This window comes from Bombus flavifrons, chromosome 6 (genome assembly GCF_040668555.2).
Source record: "Bombus flavifrons isolate JBK064 chromosome 6, iyBomFlav1_principal, whole genome shotgun sequence".
Classification (NCBI taxonomy): domain Eukaryota; kingdom Metazoa; phylum Arthropoda; class Insecta; order Hymenoptera; family Apidae; genus Bombus; species Bombus flavifrons.
Genome location: NC_138447.1, coordinates 15,498,687 through 15,521,095, shown reverse-complemented (window position 1 = coordinate 15,521,095; position 22,409 = coordinate 15,498,687). Strand labels below are relative to the sequence as shown.

General features: G+C 38.1%; 1 protein-coding gene across 2 annotated transcripts in view; it reads left to right on the top strand.

The window, feature by feature from the left end:
• The window catches only part of LOC138180545 (uncharacterized), a 283,290-nt gene that overhangs the window by 186,212 nt on the left and 74,669 nt on the right, over positions 1–22,409 (top strand). For both annotated transcript variants that reach the window (XM_069114509.1, XM_069114508.1), the window contains exon 7: positions 3,717–3,882. In XM_069114509.1, the coding sequence (XP_068970610.1) occupies positions 3,717–3,882 (166 nt within the window). The remainder of the gene's footprint in view (positions 1–3,716; positions 3,883–22,409) is intronic.

Here is a 22,409-nt window from a genome sequence, read left to right as displayed (position 1 = left end):
TATTAATTTCACTCTTTTAGCGTTTGCACTTTTAACCCAGCTTTTTGGTAACTTTTCAAAAGGAACAAATAACGATCGAGACACGTGCAACGAGTACCGAAGCTATTTTTTCCTTTTTCCGTTTTTTAATAAATTTTCTATGCAATAGACTGTAGATATCACTATTTGAATGACGAGAATTATTATATCTTAATTAGAGCACTGTAAACATCTTCTTATGATACATCTTGCAGGTAGTGCACAAATAGTGGAAGTGAATAATAGCGTACAGTTGACACAGCAGTGTAGGTTAAAGTAGTAGCAGACATGAAACTTTTCAATGTGTACTCTTTTATAGACAGTAAACGTTAAACGTTACTATTTAAACAGTGAAAATTATTAGATTTTTATTAATGTTACGGATAATATTTTATGGCAGAAATTGTAGATTGTAAGTAGTAGCAGTCAATAATAATAGATATCTAAGCACAGTAGTACAGATTGATCTCGCTAGATCAGACACGAAATATAAAGGTAATAAATTACTGACTCGAAAGGCATTAATTCGTACTTTCAAGGGCTTGGTTATAAAAAAAATCAATATATAAAAGTATATTTAATAGCAGGTTTATCCCTTTAATCTTCTCCTCTGCGGCAAGGTTTTCATTCTTTCCAGACGAGATAAAAGGATTATTCGTTTGGCTTCCTTCAACCGTTGATTAAAATGCATTTCGGAGAAGATATAACAGATTCTTTTGAATTTAATAAATAGACCTATTGTTATAGGAAAAAATTTACGCTGTGTATTTGAAAATTGAAGAAAACTTTTCTCTCTGTGCAAATATTTGCTTAACGCCCCCGTTCCTCGCTTCCTCTTTCTCTTATTCCAATTTTCTTGAAAACCGTGCTCGTTTGAGCAAACGAATCGACTCGCGGTATTTTAATTAACACGTCTGTTCAGCACGAGAATTTGGCCACGAACAGTGCCTTTCTTACGCTAAAACATTCCATTAAATACTTTGGTTAAGAAAACAGCATTGTTACAAAAGAAGAGAAACCGTTTCGTTAAAACATATGCAACCGGCTCACGGTGTACGATATTATCAACACTCGGTAAAATATCGAAGCATAAGTTACTGAATCATAAAATTATTGAATCAGGATAGAATATTCACGTTGGTGTTAATTTCTTTAGCGATTTTTACAATGATCTTGCGCATGCGCGAGCGTGTAAGTGTAAAGGTAAACGTGGAAAGTCCATTTAATTACGATGATGTGTTCAACTGTGACGAGTGAGAGAAAAAAAGAACGAGGAAGAAAGAAGGTAGAGAAAATACAGGTTGGAGGAGAAAAACGGAGAAAGGAACGGAATTAAGCGACTTCGGACGCGAGCAATTAGGTGGAAAAAGAACGAGCAGAATTCAGTGCAGGAAGCCGAAAGGGTGAGCTCGAGCGCGAAAAAATATGCTAAAAGACAAGGTAGAAAAAAAAAGGTCTCGAGGACGCAGAAGCCATTATATATATTCAGAGAAGCTTTGGCGCCCGTGGATTGGTCCCGTTCTAACTCTAATGGATCCACCCATTATGACAATTGCATCCTCCGGATATATAAAACTAAACAAAAAGCATGGAGGCAAATAGGACGAACAAGTGCAACAACTATACGCCGTCATCCTCCGACGCCGTGTCGGAAGAAAAAGGCGAAGGAGGTGGCGCGCCGCCGCCTGCTTCGCGCCAGAAAATATCGTCTCGCCTCGTAGAGATTCTAATTCAAGCTGGCAGGATGTAGTACGAATCGGTGGCGTCACGGTGCACTATGCTTTTAACCTGCTTTGTCAGAAGACATACCGTCCCTTGTCATTGATGGTGGCATAAATAAAAAGAAAATGACTTCTCTTTTTATTGCTCGAATATGCTTCATAGATTTCCATCATGAATCTCTTCTGTTATCTTTTATCATGCGAGGCACGAGCATATTTCTTGATCTTTATTGGTTTCACGTCATAAGGTAAAGGTAAATAAATTTAGATAATTACGAAATAAATTCCTAAGAATAAAAATTTGTAAAATGATTGTTTTAAATATTCATTTTTTTTCAGGTTATTCTATAATTGTATTAATGTTCATAATATTAATATTAATAATATTAATAATAATGTTTGACGAATACCATAGATTCAACTGATTCGAATCTTCCAAGTTTCAATCGAAAGATTGTTTTCGTTTGGAATTATGTTGCTTCCTATTTTCAACTTCGTTTGTACATGAGATTATAAGAGCTGCCACATGTCTCGCACTTTACATCCGAAGAAAGAGAATGTACAGCCGATTCGTAAATATCACACTACGCCCAGTCACACGATTTGCTTGTTAGACAATATTTGTTTCAGCGTCCCATCGCTGAACCTCTTCTCTGGCAGTGTGGATCCACGTGCATTGTTCGAAAGTAGCTCTTAAATTTGCTCGCTATTATTATGTGACCTCGCTTCCTCGCATCGCAATTTAGCTTATTCTTTCCCTCGCGAATCAATTTTAATAATAAAAAAATAACTATCAAAAGAATAATTATTGGTTATAATAAATAAAATCGTCGATATAAATATCAAAGTTATTTTCAGGAACCTCCCACACAATTGAACTAATATTATTTGTGAAATTTTACAAGTGACTAATTACAAGTTACCAGAATTAATAAATACCTTTTCACAATAACAGCAAGTTTGATAATAAAACAATATGAAATTTCGTAAGCATGAAGATTTACGAATTATTTGATTATCCTATTAGCCAGAAAATTGTGAAATCGCAAAGAAAAAATTTGTGATCTACAACTTTTAACTTGTGATTTTGCTAATGCCGTTAATTAGTCAGTTATTAAGCAAGAACGCCCAGATTTTGAAATCCTGAAATCACAGGTAAAATTGTAACAACTGCTTTAACAACACAATTTCCGTTCTGCAACGCAAAGTATCGGAGCGGGTTTGAAATTTTTTTACCGCCGTATCACGTTTAGTTTGCAATATCGCGATTCACGTTCAACGATCGAGCGTCGTTTTTCACGCGGACTCTTCGTTTTTCCTCAATCATCGTGGCGCACTTGAACTATCGATGGGCGTCGAACTGCGCCAGCCCCGCTCCATAACTTTCCCGTAATGTCCGTACACCGTGCGAGCGCCGTTGGGCGCGAGGCAGCGCGATTAAATCGCGAACTGATATTGGCATACGGGGAAATTTACAGCGAATACTCTGCGACGTTTCTAACCGTGTTTCGCGGATTTTAATTGAATGTCTGACCCGCCGCATCCCTGGCTTTTTTATCTTCCCTCTCGCCTCGAATTTTCGTCGCGACAAAGTTTCCATTAAACGAAGTCGGGGAAACGAAATTCGGAAAAATTAACAAACAAAAAGTCGTGTAAACGAAGTCAAGAAAAATTGATAAAAAAAAAACATTTCATCGACGTTAGGTATGATTAATACGTTCGCGGTTTCTTTTCATTTCCGAATATATTTTTTACGTTACACTTCTTTGTTCATACCTTTAAAAATAGTGAAAGGTTTGAGAAGATTCATAAAGCATTTAGCCTTAGACATTTTTGATCTTCGAAACTTGGCAAATAAATCTTACATAATTTTCAATTGAGAAATTGAGAGTTTGTTCGTAAGTTTGATCGAGAAACCAAAAAACTGCAATCTGTTATTCTCGTAAGGCTGTCATAAATGTTTTTATGTGCTTTTAGAGTGTGACTGGTATTACAAGGATACCGATTGCCTGGACGGATGCGTGTTAGCGAGCCCTGGATATCCTGGCCTGTATCCTCCGAACATCCGGTGTCTCTACTCGATTACTTCCGGCCCACGGATGTCCATCGCGATTAACTTCACCGCCGTGCTTCTGCCTGAAAAGTGAGTACGCCTATTCAGTGTTTTTCATTGCACTCATTTATCCTCTTATCCTTTTTATATCCTCAGAAACGACAGTAAATACTTCTTTCCAATGAAAGAAGCCAATGTTATCTAGTTACGTCTTTTAATCACTTGGAATAATTTGACAAACCAAATTTGTATAATAAATTTTCTAACTTATTTTATATTCTTCCTTACTATGTATCATATCGTTGACTTAATTTCGACAGCAAGAAGAACGATACTTGAATGACGTTTATTTAATGCTGCTGAGAATTGTGGACCTTTGAAGCCGAAATAATGTTATAGGAACACTAAATTTACACCGAGGATTCATATTAAAATAGTAATATATTTATTTCATGGACGATTCCTTATATATTCATCGATACACACTTGCACGCGTCTCAGCACTTTCTTCCATACCCGACTGTTAACCGACTGACTAGTTTACCCTCATCTGTTTTCGAGACGCCGCGCACACATATACCTCCACACACCGACACTCACATACAAGTATCTCTACTACGCATTTAACCCAGCCAAGCACAGAAAATTATACATATCTCAACAAATGCATTAGCATCTAAAAGTTTAATCAGTTTTATAGAAAAATTCTTGATTATCAAGATATCCGAATGACTCTAAGTGATTAACAAATTCTGATTATCGCACATTACGATAAACATGCTACAAAAACAAACATACAAAAAGAAATTTTTATTCATAATCCTATTTACATATCACTTAACAGCTTACAATTTTTCTGACATTAAAAATAGAAAAAATCGAACAGGAACAATTTTGAAAATACTATCACTATCGGGCAGCGAGTTTCACATGACGCCATAATTTCAAGCAAATAAGATTTCCAGTCACGGAACGGTGGTTCCTGGTATTCAACACGTTCGCAAATATTTAAACAACAACCACTCGTTCGCAGAGATACGGCTGGAAGCGTCTTGCGTCGAGTGCTAGCCCCTCTCGCCGCGTACAAGCTGTACCTTTTAACGTCAGTCGACAACGAAACCAATTTCGAACGTCGTGTGAGAGGCCTCGTGCAAACCTCTGATGAGACGACGGATTCGAAAGCGTTCCGCCGAAATTCAAGTCTATAGAATTGTCGCGAGTCAATACGAGCGTTTTTCGTGCTTACAAGGGGTTGCAGACCTTTTGTCAAGCTCCACGACAACAGGGTTTGATAATACGTTCTCGTTCAGCTGCATCGTCGACGAGCCGCAGCCAGGCACCTCATCACTGGTCGAATCATCCCCTCGAGCGGAAAGAAACACGCGCGAAACTCCTGTTATTCCGTGTATCGAGTTATCTCCGAGCCCCTCGAGCCAGTTCGTCTTTCTTGCCTACCCCTCGAACGATTTCCACATTTACTCACTCGCGTTTACTTTACGGGAATGCTTTTGAAATCGAGGGTAGTTTCTCTTTTATGAGGTGTTTTCCTGTTTGTTTGGATGGCGAAACATTTTTCCCTCTTTGTTCCGTTGCGTTTAATTGGATTGAAATAGGAAAGAAGAAATTTGAGAGATCGTTGGTGGAGTTGCTGTTGCTGAATGGAAAGGCATTTCTGAGACCATGATTTTTAATTTAGTATCACACGACATATGTTCTATTAAGACGGTACATGTAGTGTGCGTTGAAGGTTGAAGAGTATATTCCGAAGAAATAAAATATGTTCACTCGCATCAGCCTTGATAATGCTACACATTTCTTGAAAAATAGGAAGCTCAATTTTATATTTTTATCGATTTTCTACCGTTGTCAAATTTCTTTAATGCAATAAACTGGGCTCTAGGCTTTCCTATATTTCTACGCGACTTCGTCAAAAGCACGTTCAGGGTGTAATGGAGACGCATTGAGTTCGACTATTAAACAAATCGACGATAAAGATTCTCGTTAACAGGTAATTAATCTCAAATACAAAATTCGAAAGAACGACAGAGAATAGTCGGTCGTTTGTCAGTTTCGAAAACCAGTTCTAAATCCTTTTTAAATCGCACATCAGGTTACGTATTGAAAAATAATAATAAACTAAATTTCGATAACATTAGACTAGTTTTTGGTGCAACGAATGGTATTATAGAATCTGACGGGCGTCCTGCTTTCTATTATAATCACGAAACAGCAAAGGTAGTATGCATCACGAAGCTGCTCGCGTGCGTACTCTTAACTAGTTTCGTATTTCATTACACGCTGAATATGTATAAAGCATCGTTTCTCGGTTCTCGTTACCGCTTGTTTTCGAACTTCGACAATTTACCACGAGCTGTAACTTCAGTCCATTATCCTCCACAGCCAAGTGTACGCGTGTACGTGTATGTATGGTAATCCGAATGGAAGATACGCGCAGGAAATCTTCGCGCTGACTGTCGCGCAACCCAAAGAGGGACTATCAAATCACCACATACTGCCTCCCCTATGAAACGCTGTGTCTCAGCTCGTTAACAATGTATACGTTGCTTCTTAACCTAGATCAATGATACATCGGATTATAGTCACGTGCAATCTGTCGATCCATCGAAATTAATGGAAACTGCTTCCCCGGTAACTGTTAATCCTACGGTTTGCCGGAAAGTACCTATTTAGACACGCATTAACGGTGAATTATAGACTTCGTAGCATGATCGATGTTATCGCCGTACCGTTTAATGATTGATGCGAATTTCTTGAAAACATAAGTAGATTATCACGGACAGTGACGAAACTCAAGAGTATTGACAACAGATTTTCTTATGTGAAATTTCCTTCGCACGAATATTTCTGTAAAATTTTAAGTTTAGGGTTAAAACATATTATAACTCATTATTGTTAAGTTGCTGTATAGAGGAAACAAATACTAAAAAAATATGTGATAGACTATTTTTAGCAAAGCATAACAATTCAATGATTATAAAGCAGATTCGAGTTGTAGAGAAGAAAAGGCCGTCTGTGTCAATATTTTCGTCCATTCGAGAAATTATTCGACGAGATTTTTTCTCTGAATTCTTCAAGTATCGTATCATTGCATTATCGTTCTTAGAACGCTGAGTTTTTTCAATGCGGACTCTGCTATGCAAACATAGACAACGTTATAATTAGCTAAATCTAGTATGAAAAGGCGACGTTTAATTCGTTTAAGGCGTTGAAAGAACGAGCCTCGTGGACGAAGAACTCGACAAAGAATGATTCGTAATTTCTGTACGGTAACTCGAAAGCGAGAGAGGAGTGGAAAGAGGGAGAAAAGGGGAAAATAATCACGGTACATGCAAGCAGTGCGGCGCTTTTTCGCCTTCTTCATTGCCAGTGACTAGTTTTTTACTGCACCGGCTGCTGGAAAGTACTTCCATACGAGGGGCAGACGTCAAAAGTACACCAAGCACTTCCCTCTTCTTTGAAACGCGAACACGCGTTCCGTCTTTCTGTTCCGTGTTCCCCTTCACTTTCTCCAGCATCGCGCCATTCATCCTTGTGACGGACAAAGCAATTGAAAACCAGCCTGTGATCCGTTCGAAGCTTTTCGCGGAAATTTTAAATCGTACAATTGATGCTTTAATCGAAATATTCTTATGGCGAACACTCTGAACGTGTTCTTAATCTTCGTGCTTTTAATTTCTTCGGCTCTAGAAAACTTGAAGCTGCTTGGAAAGTAGTATGTTGCAAGTAATTACTATAATAAAATTTCTTTACTATCTTTTAGAATGATATACTTTTGCATCAACAGTAATCAACTACACGTTGTATGAAATTTTGTCTTATACATATATATCATAGTAAGTTGAAATATTGGTTATTATTAATTATAAATCTTCAATAATCTTCGTTACAAATCTACAATATTTTTGAATTTATAACAAATACAGGATGTAGCAAGTCGTTAACAATAATTAAGTTAATAAATATTATTTCCAATATATACTATCCCGATAATGTGATTCAAGTAAAACACATACAGAAACATTTTCAGAGCTTTGTATTCTATGTGAAAATCTCATTCCAACAGATAATTTTTCGCGTTCTCGTTTAATTGAGATGTACTGACATAAAAATTCATTTTTTCCGACGATAGAAGATGAAAGAATCGTTAGCAATTCACGGAAAATATTTTAGTGAAAACAGTCTGTCTGATCATTCTGGGTGTAGTACGAGGATTTAAATCCGACCGCATTTTGATTCCAGAAGCAGCAGGATAACCCGCAAAATCGTTCAACTTCGAAGGTATGCGAATTTTACTCGACCTGCATATGTTCGAAGTCAGCTTTCACTATTTCATCCACAGAATATCATTTCAAACTGAAAAGTCAATGAAGAACTCTATGTCGTTCGCGCGTTTCCCTTTTCTGTTCTGGTACCTCCTTGTCGCTTAAAATTCAGTTGATTTTTTTCTTCAATCTGTCTCATAAAGAATCAACGTCAAAAACATGCCACCATACATACACCATACACCATACATTCACCATACACCATACATTCACCTTACACCATACCTTGTTGTTTTCTATGTCGTCCTTATTTAAACGAACAAAAAGATTCTTGATGTTTAAAAAGAAGCTTCCTTGCGTAAAATATTTAAGCGAGAAACTACGAATAAATAACAATTCTTTTACTCTCCCTTCAAGTTTAAGAAGTTTCTAGCGATAGAAAGATTCTTAGATGCCTCAAAGGACGCAGCAACGTTGGAAAGAACGAAAAGAAGAAGATTGTCTTATCATACAAAAAGAGAGCCAATAATCAGATAACACATTGTAGCCCCAATACACTGGAATATTTATGAGACCTTCGCTCCCCTTTCATCCTCGTGGTAATAAATTCTCATAGAATATGCAATCCATTTTGATTTCCTAGCAAGACAAACAACGACATGTGACAAGTCAGAAGAATCCCAGAGGACGAAACTTATTTTCCTCTGTGCAACGTGATGGAAATTCTAAATAATCTCACGCACTATTCTAAGTTTCACCGCCATTCTACTGAAACACTCTAACAAACGAATGTTATTCCATGAAAACGGATACGGTGATTGTTTCATCGTTTAGCGGCACGGCAAAAATTGCACGAAAAAGCTGAACGGAAGTTTCGACTCGCTCTGAGCCACGATTGTCTTAAACTTCCCCGCAATAACTCGGTGACTGGACAACTTTTTCCCGCGACACGCTAATTGAAACGAGCGAAATATCGTCGTGAAAACGACAAAAAAAAAAAAAAAGAAAAGGAATATACGGACAACCAACGACTGCGGTTGCGACTGTAATTTTAAATAACGATTAATCGTATACGCTGGTGGTCGCTTTACCCGAGTCTGTATGGAAATTTCTAACAGCTGGATACTAATTCGCCAACAATATCGTTGCATGGAGATTCCATAGGAAATTACCAGTTTTTCCAACATTTTGTAAAACAACGCGAAAACTGTCGATTACGATTGAGGATGAAGCGGAATTGTATTTTAAAATGTGGATCTATGGAAAATGCATAAATATTCGCTATCATCATCGAACAGCGGTTTATTAAAATTTTCCACAAAATTTTGCTTATTATATTTCGATAATTTCAGCAGATAGAATGTAAATATTCGTTCGAATAAACACGTGGCAGACTTGTTAGCGTGGAACGATAACTACGAAATTAACAGAATTTCAACAAACGCGCGAAAAAGAATATGGTTGGCTAATTAGGAAAGTTGTAATGGTGCACAGGTTGTCTATTAACATTAACTGGCTCGAGAACGGTGCACACGAGTAACGATAATTACCCAGCGACACGTTTTCCGCTGAGGATCCTGTGACTTTGAGCCGCGAACCTTCTCGACATACCTATGGAAAAGCAAAACTAGGTTAACGACTGTAATCGATCCACTTCCTTTTACAAAGATCTTACTATTTTCTCCTCTTTAACGAAATTATATACACGTTTCTACTTCGCTATTATCAAATATTTGCCTTTTCAAAATTTTCCAACTTGTATCACATGCGTCAACCATGAAAAGCACCATGGCTGCAAACTATAACTTACTTTACCTTCGAACATTACCACACCCATAAAAATATCCACGTAATGTAACTTCATTTTCCTGACACATTCTTCGAAGAGCAAATAGTTCACAATAACTGAATTTTGTATTCTCATCACTGTCACCTTTCGTTGAGATGACAGGGACTCAAGTTTATTTAACTGATATGTGCAATTTTTTACCAGATGAAATAAATAAAATGAAGCGAAGTAATAAACAAACTTTCTTATTCGACCGAAGCAACTAAAACCTAATCAATTAATTAAAATTTCGCTGTGATACATACGCTTCAAACGAATGAAATTCAACAGAGGAAGAGATAAACCTACCAAAATAAATCCATACAAAAGAATAGTTAATCCGACCCAATTTTCCTTTAATCTCAACTACGAACTATAGTAGAATATCCTCGCCGCCCATTCGAAAGAGCGAGTAGAATCGTCATAAAAAGTAGATCCTTGCACGAGGTTCGCAACAAAGGGAGGACGATATGTTCTATGCGTTGTAGCCATTTGAATTCCCTTTTCCAGCGGTCGGCCCGGAATGTAAACCGGCATCCGGATAACGGCCGGGTAACTTGCTCGAACATCTCATAGGGATCAGCCCTAAAGGATTCAAGATGGTCAAATGTACGAACCATCTCAGGCCCGTTCCTCGTCCCGATTCATTATTCAGACCTTACTTTCGCCTCGCCGTTTGAAAGACGCTGATCGCTCTCCATCCTGGCGAATTCACACGGTGGCTGAGCCTCGCCTCGGCCAGTTCAAAACGAAGAACGGGTTGCTAAGGATAAAACCGGTAGCCACCGCCCTCATCCATGCAAACGCCGAAATTATTCCAACTACACCGCGGCAACACTGAGACAGCGATTTCTTACCGGTGAGATCGGCTTCGCACTTTCTGCCCTGTCTCTTTCACTCCCACGCAAATTTTCATATTCTCTCGCGCCTCTTTTTCTACTTCTGCTTTTCTCTGCTGCTCGCTTCTATCTCGACGTTCGTCGAAACACGAATAGCCACGGGTTTTGTGTGTAACGCTGGATCTCCGTCTAATGAGAAACATGAGATTTTTAGAATTTTCTGGTACCGTGGAATGGTTGCGTTCAAGTTCAGTTGATTGTTTGGTGCTGAAGTAATTATTTGAGATTCTTGAGGAGTGATACTACGTTTTTCTTTCATTCGTTTCACTTCATTTTGTCGACTGTATAGTTTTTATATCGAGGTGATAATTATTTAATTATATTTTAATTGACTGGGGTTTGATTTTTATTCATATGGTTTATTATAGTATTTCATACGCCGCTGTGAAGTTTATAATGTTTCTATTGGAGTAGTAGCTAGTTTGATTGTGAATATTGGAAATGGGAGAGCATTTAATTTTTGTTTATTAATAGCGTTTCTTTGAAATATTTGAGTTTCCTGTGATCCCATGGAGTTTATATTGTTGCTACTGAACAATACTTGGTTTGATTATAAATATTGGTGAGAAGAAAAGATTTAATTTCTGTTCGAATGGTTTAATGAGTAAAATCGTTTAGAATATGACAGGCGATTTTTCTTCTGACGTCGTATACAAATTGATAAACTACCTACCGATGTGTCATTAGATCTTTGATGAACGGCTCGCATCAGGAAGCTTAAAACAGGTTCAACAAATTTCCGTCTGGAACGCGTGGGATATACAAAGCGACGAGCAACATCGATCTCGTTCCAGGACATTTGATTCGGCTGGTTTTATTAAATCTGTCGCCAATAACGTCATGGCCTATGGATAGAGTGTTCCGTAGTCTTGTGTTATTAACGTTGTGGCCATCTGTCACGGGTATCGTAAAATTCTGCGTGTTGTACGTTCATTGATTCGTAGCTTCCTATGTTCCCAGCGACTGCCCTTCTCTCGGTTCCCTCTAGAACAAACCTCAAATACTTCGAATCACGAAAGCTCCACTAGACCTTTACAGCTCTCTAAATCGTAACAATTTTACAATTCTACAGTTTCGCGGAAGAAATATTAGATTGTCCCAAAAGTTTCTTTCGTTTTATAAGAAAATAATAGATGCACAACATTTTTTGTTTTACATTATTTTATTGAATTATGTGTAATCGATTTTGTTCTATTGGAAGAAAATCGTGCATCTATTATTTCCTCATAAAGCAAAAGAAACTTTTGAGACGACCAATATTTCTCGCTTACTCCATGTATGAACCTTCGCCTCATAAAAATTTGTTAAGGGTGGGCTTATTATCTTTCTGAAAAAAGCAACGTATACATAAGAACATGATGTTTATTTATTGCAATGTTTATCGTAGTTTTAAAAATCGCGCTTGAATTAAAGAAAAGTTAAACATAGAGTCGGTAGGAACGTCACAGTGGTACCGCCCTACGTATGGTCAGACACGCATTACAGAACTATCTTGAGTTTGAAACAATTGGTTTCTAAAATTTATGTACGACAAACATTAAATTATGTATTTCTAGAATCTGTTTTCCAAATTGTATACTACAACGTATAAAATTCCTATAAAGATACTACAAAGGAATAAACGATTCTGAATTAATCTCGACCAAACTAGATCATAAGCGGTTTATTTCTTTGTAGAGTCTCAGATTGTTCTTATTACTTTCGAAACATAAACTTTGATCCGTGTGTTAGTTAATTTTGTAACTTTACTACATCACTTCCTAATCTTAACTCACCAAACTTTAAAGCATCCCGAAAGTTCTTACGTCGAGTTTTATCATACGGAAAACTTCAGTAAGAGGCGTGAGCCATTAAAAATAATTCAAGGAGTCGATTCGAAGGTTCGCGGTGTCACGGGTGCAAAATAATGGCACGACTCGCATCGTCCTTAGCGATTCTCGTTGGCTGGAATTTAATAAGAACCGCATAAAGTTAGGGCGGATTCCCGTTTATTCGAGACGGCTTCCCGCGCGTACCTGCGAGCCCAGGGAATATGTGTTCCACGTACGTAAACGTCGGTGTATGTCTGTGGTTTTCGTGTGTTCGCACACTTGTCGGATCCATGTGCAACATAAAATAGAGGGAAATAGAGACAAGGAGGAGCTGAAAGCTTTTGTACTCCCCATCCGGAGTCACCTAACCGCGAGGCCAAGCTTCTGCCGCTGCTAGCTTACACTCGCTATTGGCTGCTAGTATATACGCCGCTGGACCCGCAGCTTTTCTTGTCAAGGAAACTACGTTTGCGTATCTCTGTGGCGCTAGACTGCGTCAACAGCGCCGCATTAACCTAAGACTACCGAAATGGACGAAAATTCCTTACAGAATTTATCGTCGATCTTAGCGTATCCTTCCGAGTTTGTTATTAGTGTCTGTTCGCAGTAAAAATGTCCAGGATCCTCCATATATATAGTGGTTACAAGAAGTACTTGCAAATCATTTTATTTATTATAGCATTTACACATTGCCTGATTAAGTGCGAGTACAATTTCATATCGTTTAGTACGTATCACGTGTCGGTTACAAAAATTTGATTCTATGAAAATGGAGTCTACTCGAATAGAAGAAAGGAGACGATTTTAACTATAATACACGATGCGATGAAAAGAGGAACGTCCTATTATATTTAAAAATATAAACCATGTTTTCTCTGTACGATTATCTCAGCATCGTGGAAAAGCGTGAGATTAATTTAACATTGTCATATAATTGTAAGTTTTGCTACTTTGAGATATTGTAAGAGCGTCTAATTAGAATGTGATCAGAAAGATCCCATATAATCATTTAGTTTCCAGCATATTTAAAGGATGTTAAATTGGAAATATTTCAATCGGAAATTTAATTAGAATATGATTCAAAGGATTCTTTTTCAAGAGATAAAATAATTCACGCGCAGATTACCAGATAACGGCACGTCAAACGAAAAAGTTCACATGTAGCAGAAATGTTAAACATTATTCGTACATTTATCGTGGAACAGTGGCTGGCAAATATTCCGTGCTTTTCCATGCTTAAGTGCACGCTTTCCTCGTAGCAGTAATCTACGAGATGCACGGGAATCGCGCGTGGCTTACAGTCAGAGGAAGAAAATTTCGTCCTAGGTCATGCGGAATCCTTGTTTGAAGCGGAAGAAGAGGCGAAAAAAAGCATCCTCGAAAACTGCGTGATATTAAAGCGGGAAGAGAATCTTATTAAACGCGGGTAAACAGGCGAGAAGATACACGAGGTCAATCCGCGGTAAACGCATTGTAGATATTTTTAATTAAATATTTCCACGGCTAGCGGTGTGTTTTTACGTGCTAGGCATTCGGTGTACATCGAAAAATGTAATAACGTCGGCCGCGACAGCCATCGAGAAACTTTTACTATGGGGATAGGTACGCGAACGCCGCCCCCGCCCTTTCCCGTGCGGAAAACAAAATTCCGTCGTTGTGCCATCCATAAAAATGCTGAAAGCGACGAATCTACATCCTATTAACGATGCATTTTCGTTTGATTCCCCGACACGAAGGGACGTCGCGTGGAACATTAATTAAATCAGCCCGGGACCGACGTGTTTCGGTAATTAATGAAGTGTCACGAAAATCGAACAATATGCAGATACGGTGAGGAGTCTGACACGCGCAATTTCATCCAATAAAATCAAGTTACACGCAGCTCGTCTGCTCAGCATTCGCGGATGCTATTGGAAAAATTGAAAATCACTTTAACGACGATCGTTATCCTCTTATTCGACCTGTATGCCGCGAACTGTAACTCGTAACTATAGAATCGTGTCATCGATAACCATTCCATTGGTCGATCTCTATTTAGTTTCTGATTCCTTGGTTTATTTGATCAAGAGGTGATCATTAACAAGAGAGTAGAATTCTATTCGTATTTCGATAAAATATAAATTCTTTTTAGGAAAAGTGATAGAATTAACAAAATGGATAAAGATTGTAACCACGAAATCAAGATTCTCTGTCTTTAGCTTATTTCCAGTTGAATTGACGGCGACAGTAGAGAAGCGATAAGTACAGGCCGATTCTTTTTCGAAATCAACGTGAATATACAAAACGATACATATACAGGGTGGTTGGTAACTGGTGGTACAAGCGGAAAGGGTGTGATTCTACGCGAAAAAAGAAGCCGAAAATATAGAATAAAATTTTTTAATTTTTTTTTCTTTTTTTAATTCTTCCATCGAGACAACGATCTACAGTGAGATCCGTTATAACGTACCGCACGCGTACCGAGCGAAAATTCAAAGTCGATTTTCTCGAAGACAAAGCCTCAAACGAAAAATTATTATTCTATATTTTCGACTTCTTTTTTCGCGTAGAATCACCCCCTTTCCGCTTGTACCACCAGTTACCAACCACCCTGTATATGCGTAACATCAATATTTATGTAAAACATTTCTCTATGAATTTCCTAAACGAAATTACATATCCATAGTTTTTAACTTTTAAAAGCAAGCAGGGTTACTCACAGTTTTCTCAAATTGATTCTTGTATCGCTTTATAACATAATATACCGCCTCGATCTATTTTATAGCATCTATTTTATAAACACACTTTCCATTAGAAGCTAATGAGTTGTTGTCACTGACGAAAAACTTTCACAGTATCATGTTCATTTAGAATAATATATAGAATTATAAATTACACGGAAGGGCAAATGAAGAAGGTTATTTAATTAAATGAAAATGTCTCGAGGGTAAATATTGTCCGTGCAACGAGTAAGTACCAGTAGCCAGTGCCTGGAAACTTCAGCGAAAGCGACACTCAATTACCACGCGCGTCTCGCGAATATCCCGTCGCATTCGTTATAGTTGCAAACATCGTAACGAAACGTCACGTGGTAAGGCGGTAGACGAGATTATTACGGAGGGTTGCACAATTCCATGTGGACGCTCAAACGCCATGTAACGTCGAACTCTTCTGTCTCGACGGTTTTCTCGTATTCGCGTTTTCTGTGTGACACGCGTCATTTCCACGGAATACTAACCGGTCCCCGGTGCTAACGTTTGACCGTGTTCCACATTCTTGCGCAAAATGTATCTCACGTGGAAGATAACTCCCAAAGGCAAAGAAGAAACGGGCAACGATGGACGAAGATAAAGCTGCCCCTAAATTTTCTACCAGATAAAAGAAATTGTTCAATTTGTAAAGGAATTTCATATTTAACGTGGCAGAAACTAGAGATAAAAGAATTTCTCGGCGCGAGTATGGGAAAATTTTGGACGATAAATAATACGTATGTAGTTTATTAGGAGTGTCGGTGATCTTGATGTAAGCTCAAATGGATCTGATTACTCGAATTTAACTGACGATACTTTAAACACACTTACCATATTCACAGATAATTTATGATACAACCTGGACTTAAGATTTGTACAAAAGTACGATTCTACGTAATTAATTCAAAGTACAGAATGTCACAAAGTATGTGTATATGGATATTTATAGAGTCGATTGTAGACATCAAATCCAAATAGAAAAATCCATCTTGAAAATGATGTTTGAGACATATTTTTCTCGCTCTCTTCATGCTTCTGACTCTGATATAACATTTACGTACTTTGTAACGCCCTATATATTTCCTATTGTTATTCCTAATTTTATTCTATCCTGTCGTTATACCTAAATTTCATTTATATATTCTTTGATCCCGGTCCACCATAAACTGTTCAAATTGAATTCCCTCGACGGCGGTTATCCCCTTTGTGTCTTCTCCCGGTCTAATCGTCATAAACGAAATAAAACGGCGTATTGTGCTAACGCAAAGTACCCAGAGGCTCGCTTCTTGTATCCACGAAAAGTTCTTACAGCGAGGCCAACCACGACGAAAAGGTTACAACGTTTCGATACGGTAGGTTGTGTATCATTCGTCTCTTGTATTCAACGGCGTTGTGTACACGCATACCAGAAGAGGTTCCACGTGTCCAGGAAACTAAGGCTCGTAACTGAAGATAATTGGCCGTACATGCGTTGTTCTCCCATCCCTTGTTTCATGAGCCATTAGACTGTTGTTCCACGAATTTCCTCGTCTATTCTTTCACATTTCGCGAGCAACAACCACGAGCCGTGTCACCATCGGGAGGAAAATTTTTCGACAACTCTCTCCGTTGTTCCAACGTTTTCACCGGGGGAAACCGGTTTTAATTTGCGAAATGAATTCTTGATGGCGCGACGACGCGCAGCACCGGACCCTCATAAATCGGTCGTCGCTCCATGAAAACGATGTTTCCTCATTCAACGTCTCGTTCGTTCCTTCTTCAACCCTCTCTGCCGTGCTGTATCCACCGTCTCTACCCTTTCCGTCGTGTAAATCGTTTTCCGACGAACGAATTTACGCCGACGATTTATTGCGGCTGCTTTGCCCGCGTCGAATTCCCGGACATACCACCGCCGTTTTTCATCGGTCGTATTAAGGCTTCGACGCAACGGCCGTGGATATTTAATCAAGCCGACGCGATCGATTCTCCGTCTGCGATTTAATAACGACAAATCGCTCACTGATTCGAAACGAGTATTACATAACTCGGGGTGTAGCGCGACGATCGATAGGGAAGGAGTAAGGCGGAGAAAATGTTTCTGATAAGATACAGCGAAGAAATTCCTGTTGCATTGTGCAAGGAATCGGCTTTTGGAGGTTAATAGAAATCTATAGAAAAGACCGTGTTGATATAGGAACGATTGGATTTATTTGCAGCAAATTGGGTGTATTTGGTAAAGCGAATGGACGTATCCGAAATTTTATTCCAATTAATTCGAGCTCTCTGAATAATTTCGAAGACCTGCTTATGATTTGACTGTGTTCCCATATTCCTGCAATTAATTGCATCTTTGTAAATATAATTTAATTCAATAAAATTAGGAACGTAAAGAAGCGTATGTTACAATTTGATGCTGAAAAGAGTCGTTCAAATTGAACACTGGATTTAATTTAATATGGAAGAGTAAAGAACAGAAGACACATAAATGTTGAGGTTATTTGATGTGTAAACAGGGAAACTCGTGGATAAATTGTAAGGTAGAAAATATATTTAAATAGAAGTGTGATTATAAGTAAGAATACAATTTGAGCTGGTACACATCCGCACGCTAGCTGTGTTACCCAATAACTGAAAACCCCCGAAGCCAACGTCGCCTGTCTACTGTTTATGGTCTATCTTCGTCGCAGCGTTTTGTCTATACGCTGTCGATGGCTTCGGTGCTTGAGAAAACTAAAAAGACCAAATGTAGAGTCTTCTTAGAAGTGGTGACCACTTCAACACCCTCTCTATAACTCTACAACCCTACAAACAACTATCTCTTAATATTTTTCTAACTTTTGTCGTAAATATCTGAAAATTAATTTGTCAATGCCTTTACAAATACATTTGTCAGCCGCTTTTCTCTTTTCCATTCAAATTAATTTATTACATAAAAACTACTAGAAGACTAAACAGATCATGTAGTTTTTTTTTTTTTTTTTTAGAAGTGGTGACCACTTCGACAATAAATATCATTGTTTTATTTGAAATTTTACAAAAACCTACCTTTAACTCAACAGTATATCGCTACAATTTTCTAAATTCCAACAAAGAATTTCCAGTTAAAGGTGAACGAACTGTAATTGTTGAAAAGTCCGTTATCCCGCCCAATTAACTTCCGTGACACGTGTCTGTTACGAATAGCAATTTGAAGGGTCGTTTGCTCGGTTTCCAACATCCCAGTTACTTGTCCCATTAACGCGTCAATTTTCCGGTCATCGATCGTGAAGGTTTTGGTAAAACTAGCCGACTACACACGCGACGAGAGAAAGGGGACGAGGGTCTCCAAACATTTAATTATTCGAATAATTTATTTACTCCAGTGAAACACGGCGCGAGCTGCGAGAAAGTAAACTTGTTCGTTATTTCGATAGGCCGCAGTTTGGTGAAATCTGCTAAACTGGCAGCCGCGAAAAATTGAAGGAAAATTCCTGGCCACCGTGGCGCGAATATACAACTTTGACCTAGTGACCAGATTTTTCCGCCAACTCCCACGATATTTATTCGTTTATTTACCCCGCCGAAAAGCGAGAGATACCGCGTTGTTCTGTCGCGCGAGGCTGCAATATCGTCCGGCAAACGAGCATCGTCAAACCTTTCTGCCGATGTAATAACAGCTGACAAGCTCTGACGTAGATTTTGCAATAACTATGAAAATGCTGCTGCGTTTTGGCGGGCTTTGTAAAAAGTACAAGGATTAAACGCTTTATCCGCGCACTCTTTCGCCGAGAGTTTCTTTATTTCTTTTGAAACCGTACGAAGCGATGCGTAAAACGAGGCGCTTGCTACTTTCGTGGACGAGACGGACGAATATAAACAAAAAGAAATTTTCAGGATAATTCTTGCTTTTACGTTTTCACGTGTATATTTCTACAGTTTCGTTGGAAAATATCGACTATGTAAGAATTCGTAGTACAATAGAACTTCGTTCATATGAATTTATCAGAGGACAAATAATTTCTATAAGTGGAATTCATATAGTAGGAGTCTATTGATTCTTCCCACTACCAATGATCTTTTGTTAGTATAATAAGAGTTTACATTCAGACAGGTGGATTCAACCAGTAGAAGTAGAACCAGTAGAAGTTTGTTTGATCGAGCACCAATTAAAATGTCTTTCAAATACATGGAATTCGTATAAACGGATATCTAGGAACAGAATTAAAAGTATCCTACTCGTAATACACAACTGCTAGCCTCTGAAGAATTAGTCAGTGACATACGATGCATACCGAGATATAAAAATAGGCAAACGTATCGATGTGTCAGAAATATAATCTGCGATGCTACCAAACAATGTCTTACGCTTCGTACAATTTGATATTCTAAATACGTAAGTCTCCTAAAAATTCTTCCAAGAAGTTTCCACTTCCCTTTCCATCGTGCAACAACGATTACGTGGCATTTGATAAATCGACGTCTCGGAAACTACTACCATTCTCATGGATTTTTTAAATCACCTACCAGTGTTTATTGAAAATCGAAAGAAGGGAGAAAGAAAGGAGAGTTGCGTGAGTATATTCGTCGTACCTGAAAATCGAGCAATCTTCTCTTTCAGAAACGTTGCGCCAACTAGAACGGCGTAACTTTCCCATTACGTATCCAACCGCATTTTTCCGTAGGCGATAAATCAAGTCGAAGCACGGTTAAACAAACTGCAGCCATTTTCACGCGGCCTGAAACTCTAGCTCAAAATTTTTCTGGAGGGGGAAAAAAAGGACGTGTACAAACATTTACACGGGTATACACACAATAGCACGTGTACATTGGAAAAAAGATGGGTAGGAAAAATATAGGGACGAATCGCGCGTTCGATGGTAGTAAACAAAAATACAAACATAAATCTGGCCCCGTCCAACTCCGACACACTGACCAAAATCTTCCGCAAATGCCGGTGAAAATTTATGCATTATTTATTCTCCGACTCGTCGTTCGGCGACGAATTTCCACCTGTCGATCTCCCTCTTGTCGTGTCTCTGTCGTGTTCATCTGCCCTGGTGTCATCAAATATTATTATTATTATATAATTATATAAGTATATATATATATATATATATATATATATAATTGTGATACTGTGATATTGTTATATAGTAATTAAATTAATGTATACATCAACAGGATACTAAATAAGATGGTAAATAAACAGATCGGTAGTGTGATCAACGCAAATAAACAATGGATATAAATGATAAATTAAAAATGAAAAGCAACGAGGAATACGTATAAACAATCCCAGTATATAAACAGACTATAAATAAACCGAGAAAATAAATAAACCAAGGATGTGGACAAACAAAACACAGATATAAATGTACGCGACAGAAATATAAACAAACGAGTCAGGGATCGATACAATCTTGGAATATAAATAAAGAAAAATAACTATATGATGAATAATCGTAACTAAGGCAAACAATATCAAATAATTTCACGTGGGATATCTCTTTATCAAATCAATCTATCTTAAATCAACTATTGCTCACAAAAGCTTGAATCGTAAATTCCACGTCATCCCTCATCAACCGATTCCCTCTCCAGAATCTTCATAACTCAAATTCAACCTCATATCTTCAGCTTTTACCCAGGGACAATCCCTCGCTAACGCAAACATGGAAGCAGAGAAAAGGCTACAGAAACCCTAACTCCGCTAATCCAATGCCTCTACCATTCTCTTCTTCCATCCGCTACTTCCCCATAACAAAAGAATATAATCTGGGAGTATAATCGTTAACCTTCGACCAGCATTTATCGCGTTACGTGATAACAGAGGTCTGGTCACCATATTGCGACGTTTATGCGACACTGATCCATCGCAAGCTGCGGTCGCGTGACCATTGCACGAGATACGAAATTACGTGGCTGGTAATATCACGGTACCATTTCTAAGCTGTGTTTCAGTCGTTTGATGCTGCACTTTCGGACCAAGCGTGAATTCTCCGCTTCGAAGATCGAATGTTAAGTAGGCGAGGTACCGATATAGCGTTCTGACTGCGGTTTCGTTCCACCAACGTAGTCCAAGCGACATTGGATTTCTGTATCGCCACGGAGAAACGATCTGACAAGCTGTTTCACCAACTGCGTCAGTTTGTTTTGTGAACCTCGTTGCTTTCTATCCACTATACGCAACTTGTGCTTCTGTTAACCCTCAATTATTGATAATTCGTTTTTAAGAGGATTCTAAATTTTTACTTCATTATTGTAACTTAGCGAAGAATTTTACGAGATTTAGCGTATACAGATCTTTACTCACAAAGATCTTAATACATCAATATATATAATTAAACAAGATTGTCATACCACTGGATTAATTCTTAAAACAAAGTGAGAAACTATATTCCAGAGATCAATGTCTGTGATAAATAATAATATAGAAGTTAATCGAACTCTTGCGATCAAGATTTGTAATATTCCAAATATTTTACGTGTTGTACCCTACTAGTTACCAGGTAGCCTAAATGCTCTACATATTCTAAATATTCATAGTGTTCCAATTTTAAATCAACCTACACTTAAATTCACGTTAGCTATTTACAAAGAATTAAACTTTTGACGCATAATATTTTCGTTCAAAACCAGAAAGGTTCATCAAAAAATATGGAAAGATGTAAAGAAAAACCTAGACAAATTTCGACGCTGTTATGAGTGAGATTATGACAGAAGAATGAGAGTTAGCAGAAGATCTTTCGCCAATAAGAATAGAAAGCGCTTGCAGGTAATGGTATCGCATCGTAAATTCTTGAGTTAATTTATCACGGAAGGTAACAGAAAAGATTTGACGAGCACCGTGAAAAGGTTCGCGGAACGAAATTGTGTTCTCAACAAAGATTCATACTGTATGGTATTCGCGTGCAGATGCATCGCGTGCGATTTCGTTGCATGGCTTCGCGTAGTTTGCAGCTATTGGATCGAGTAACGAGCGCAAAACGATCCTATTATTTAAATGAATACGTTTGCGAAAATATACACGTCAGAGCCGACGTTCTTTCGAATAAGGAACTCGCTTCCAGTTGAAAGGACTCGCTATCAAAAATGTGTGCGTGCAACAT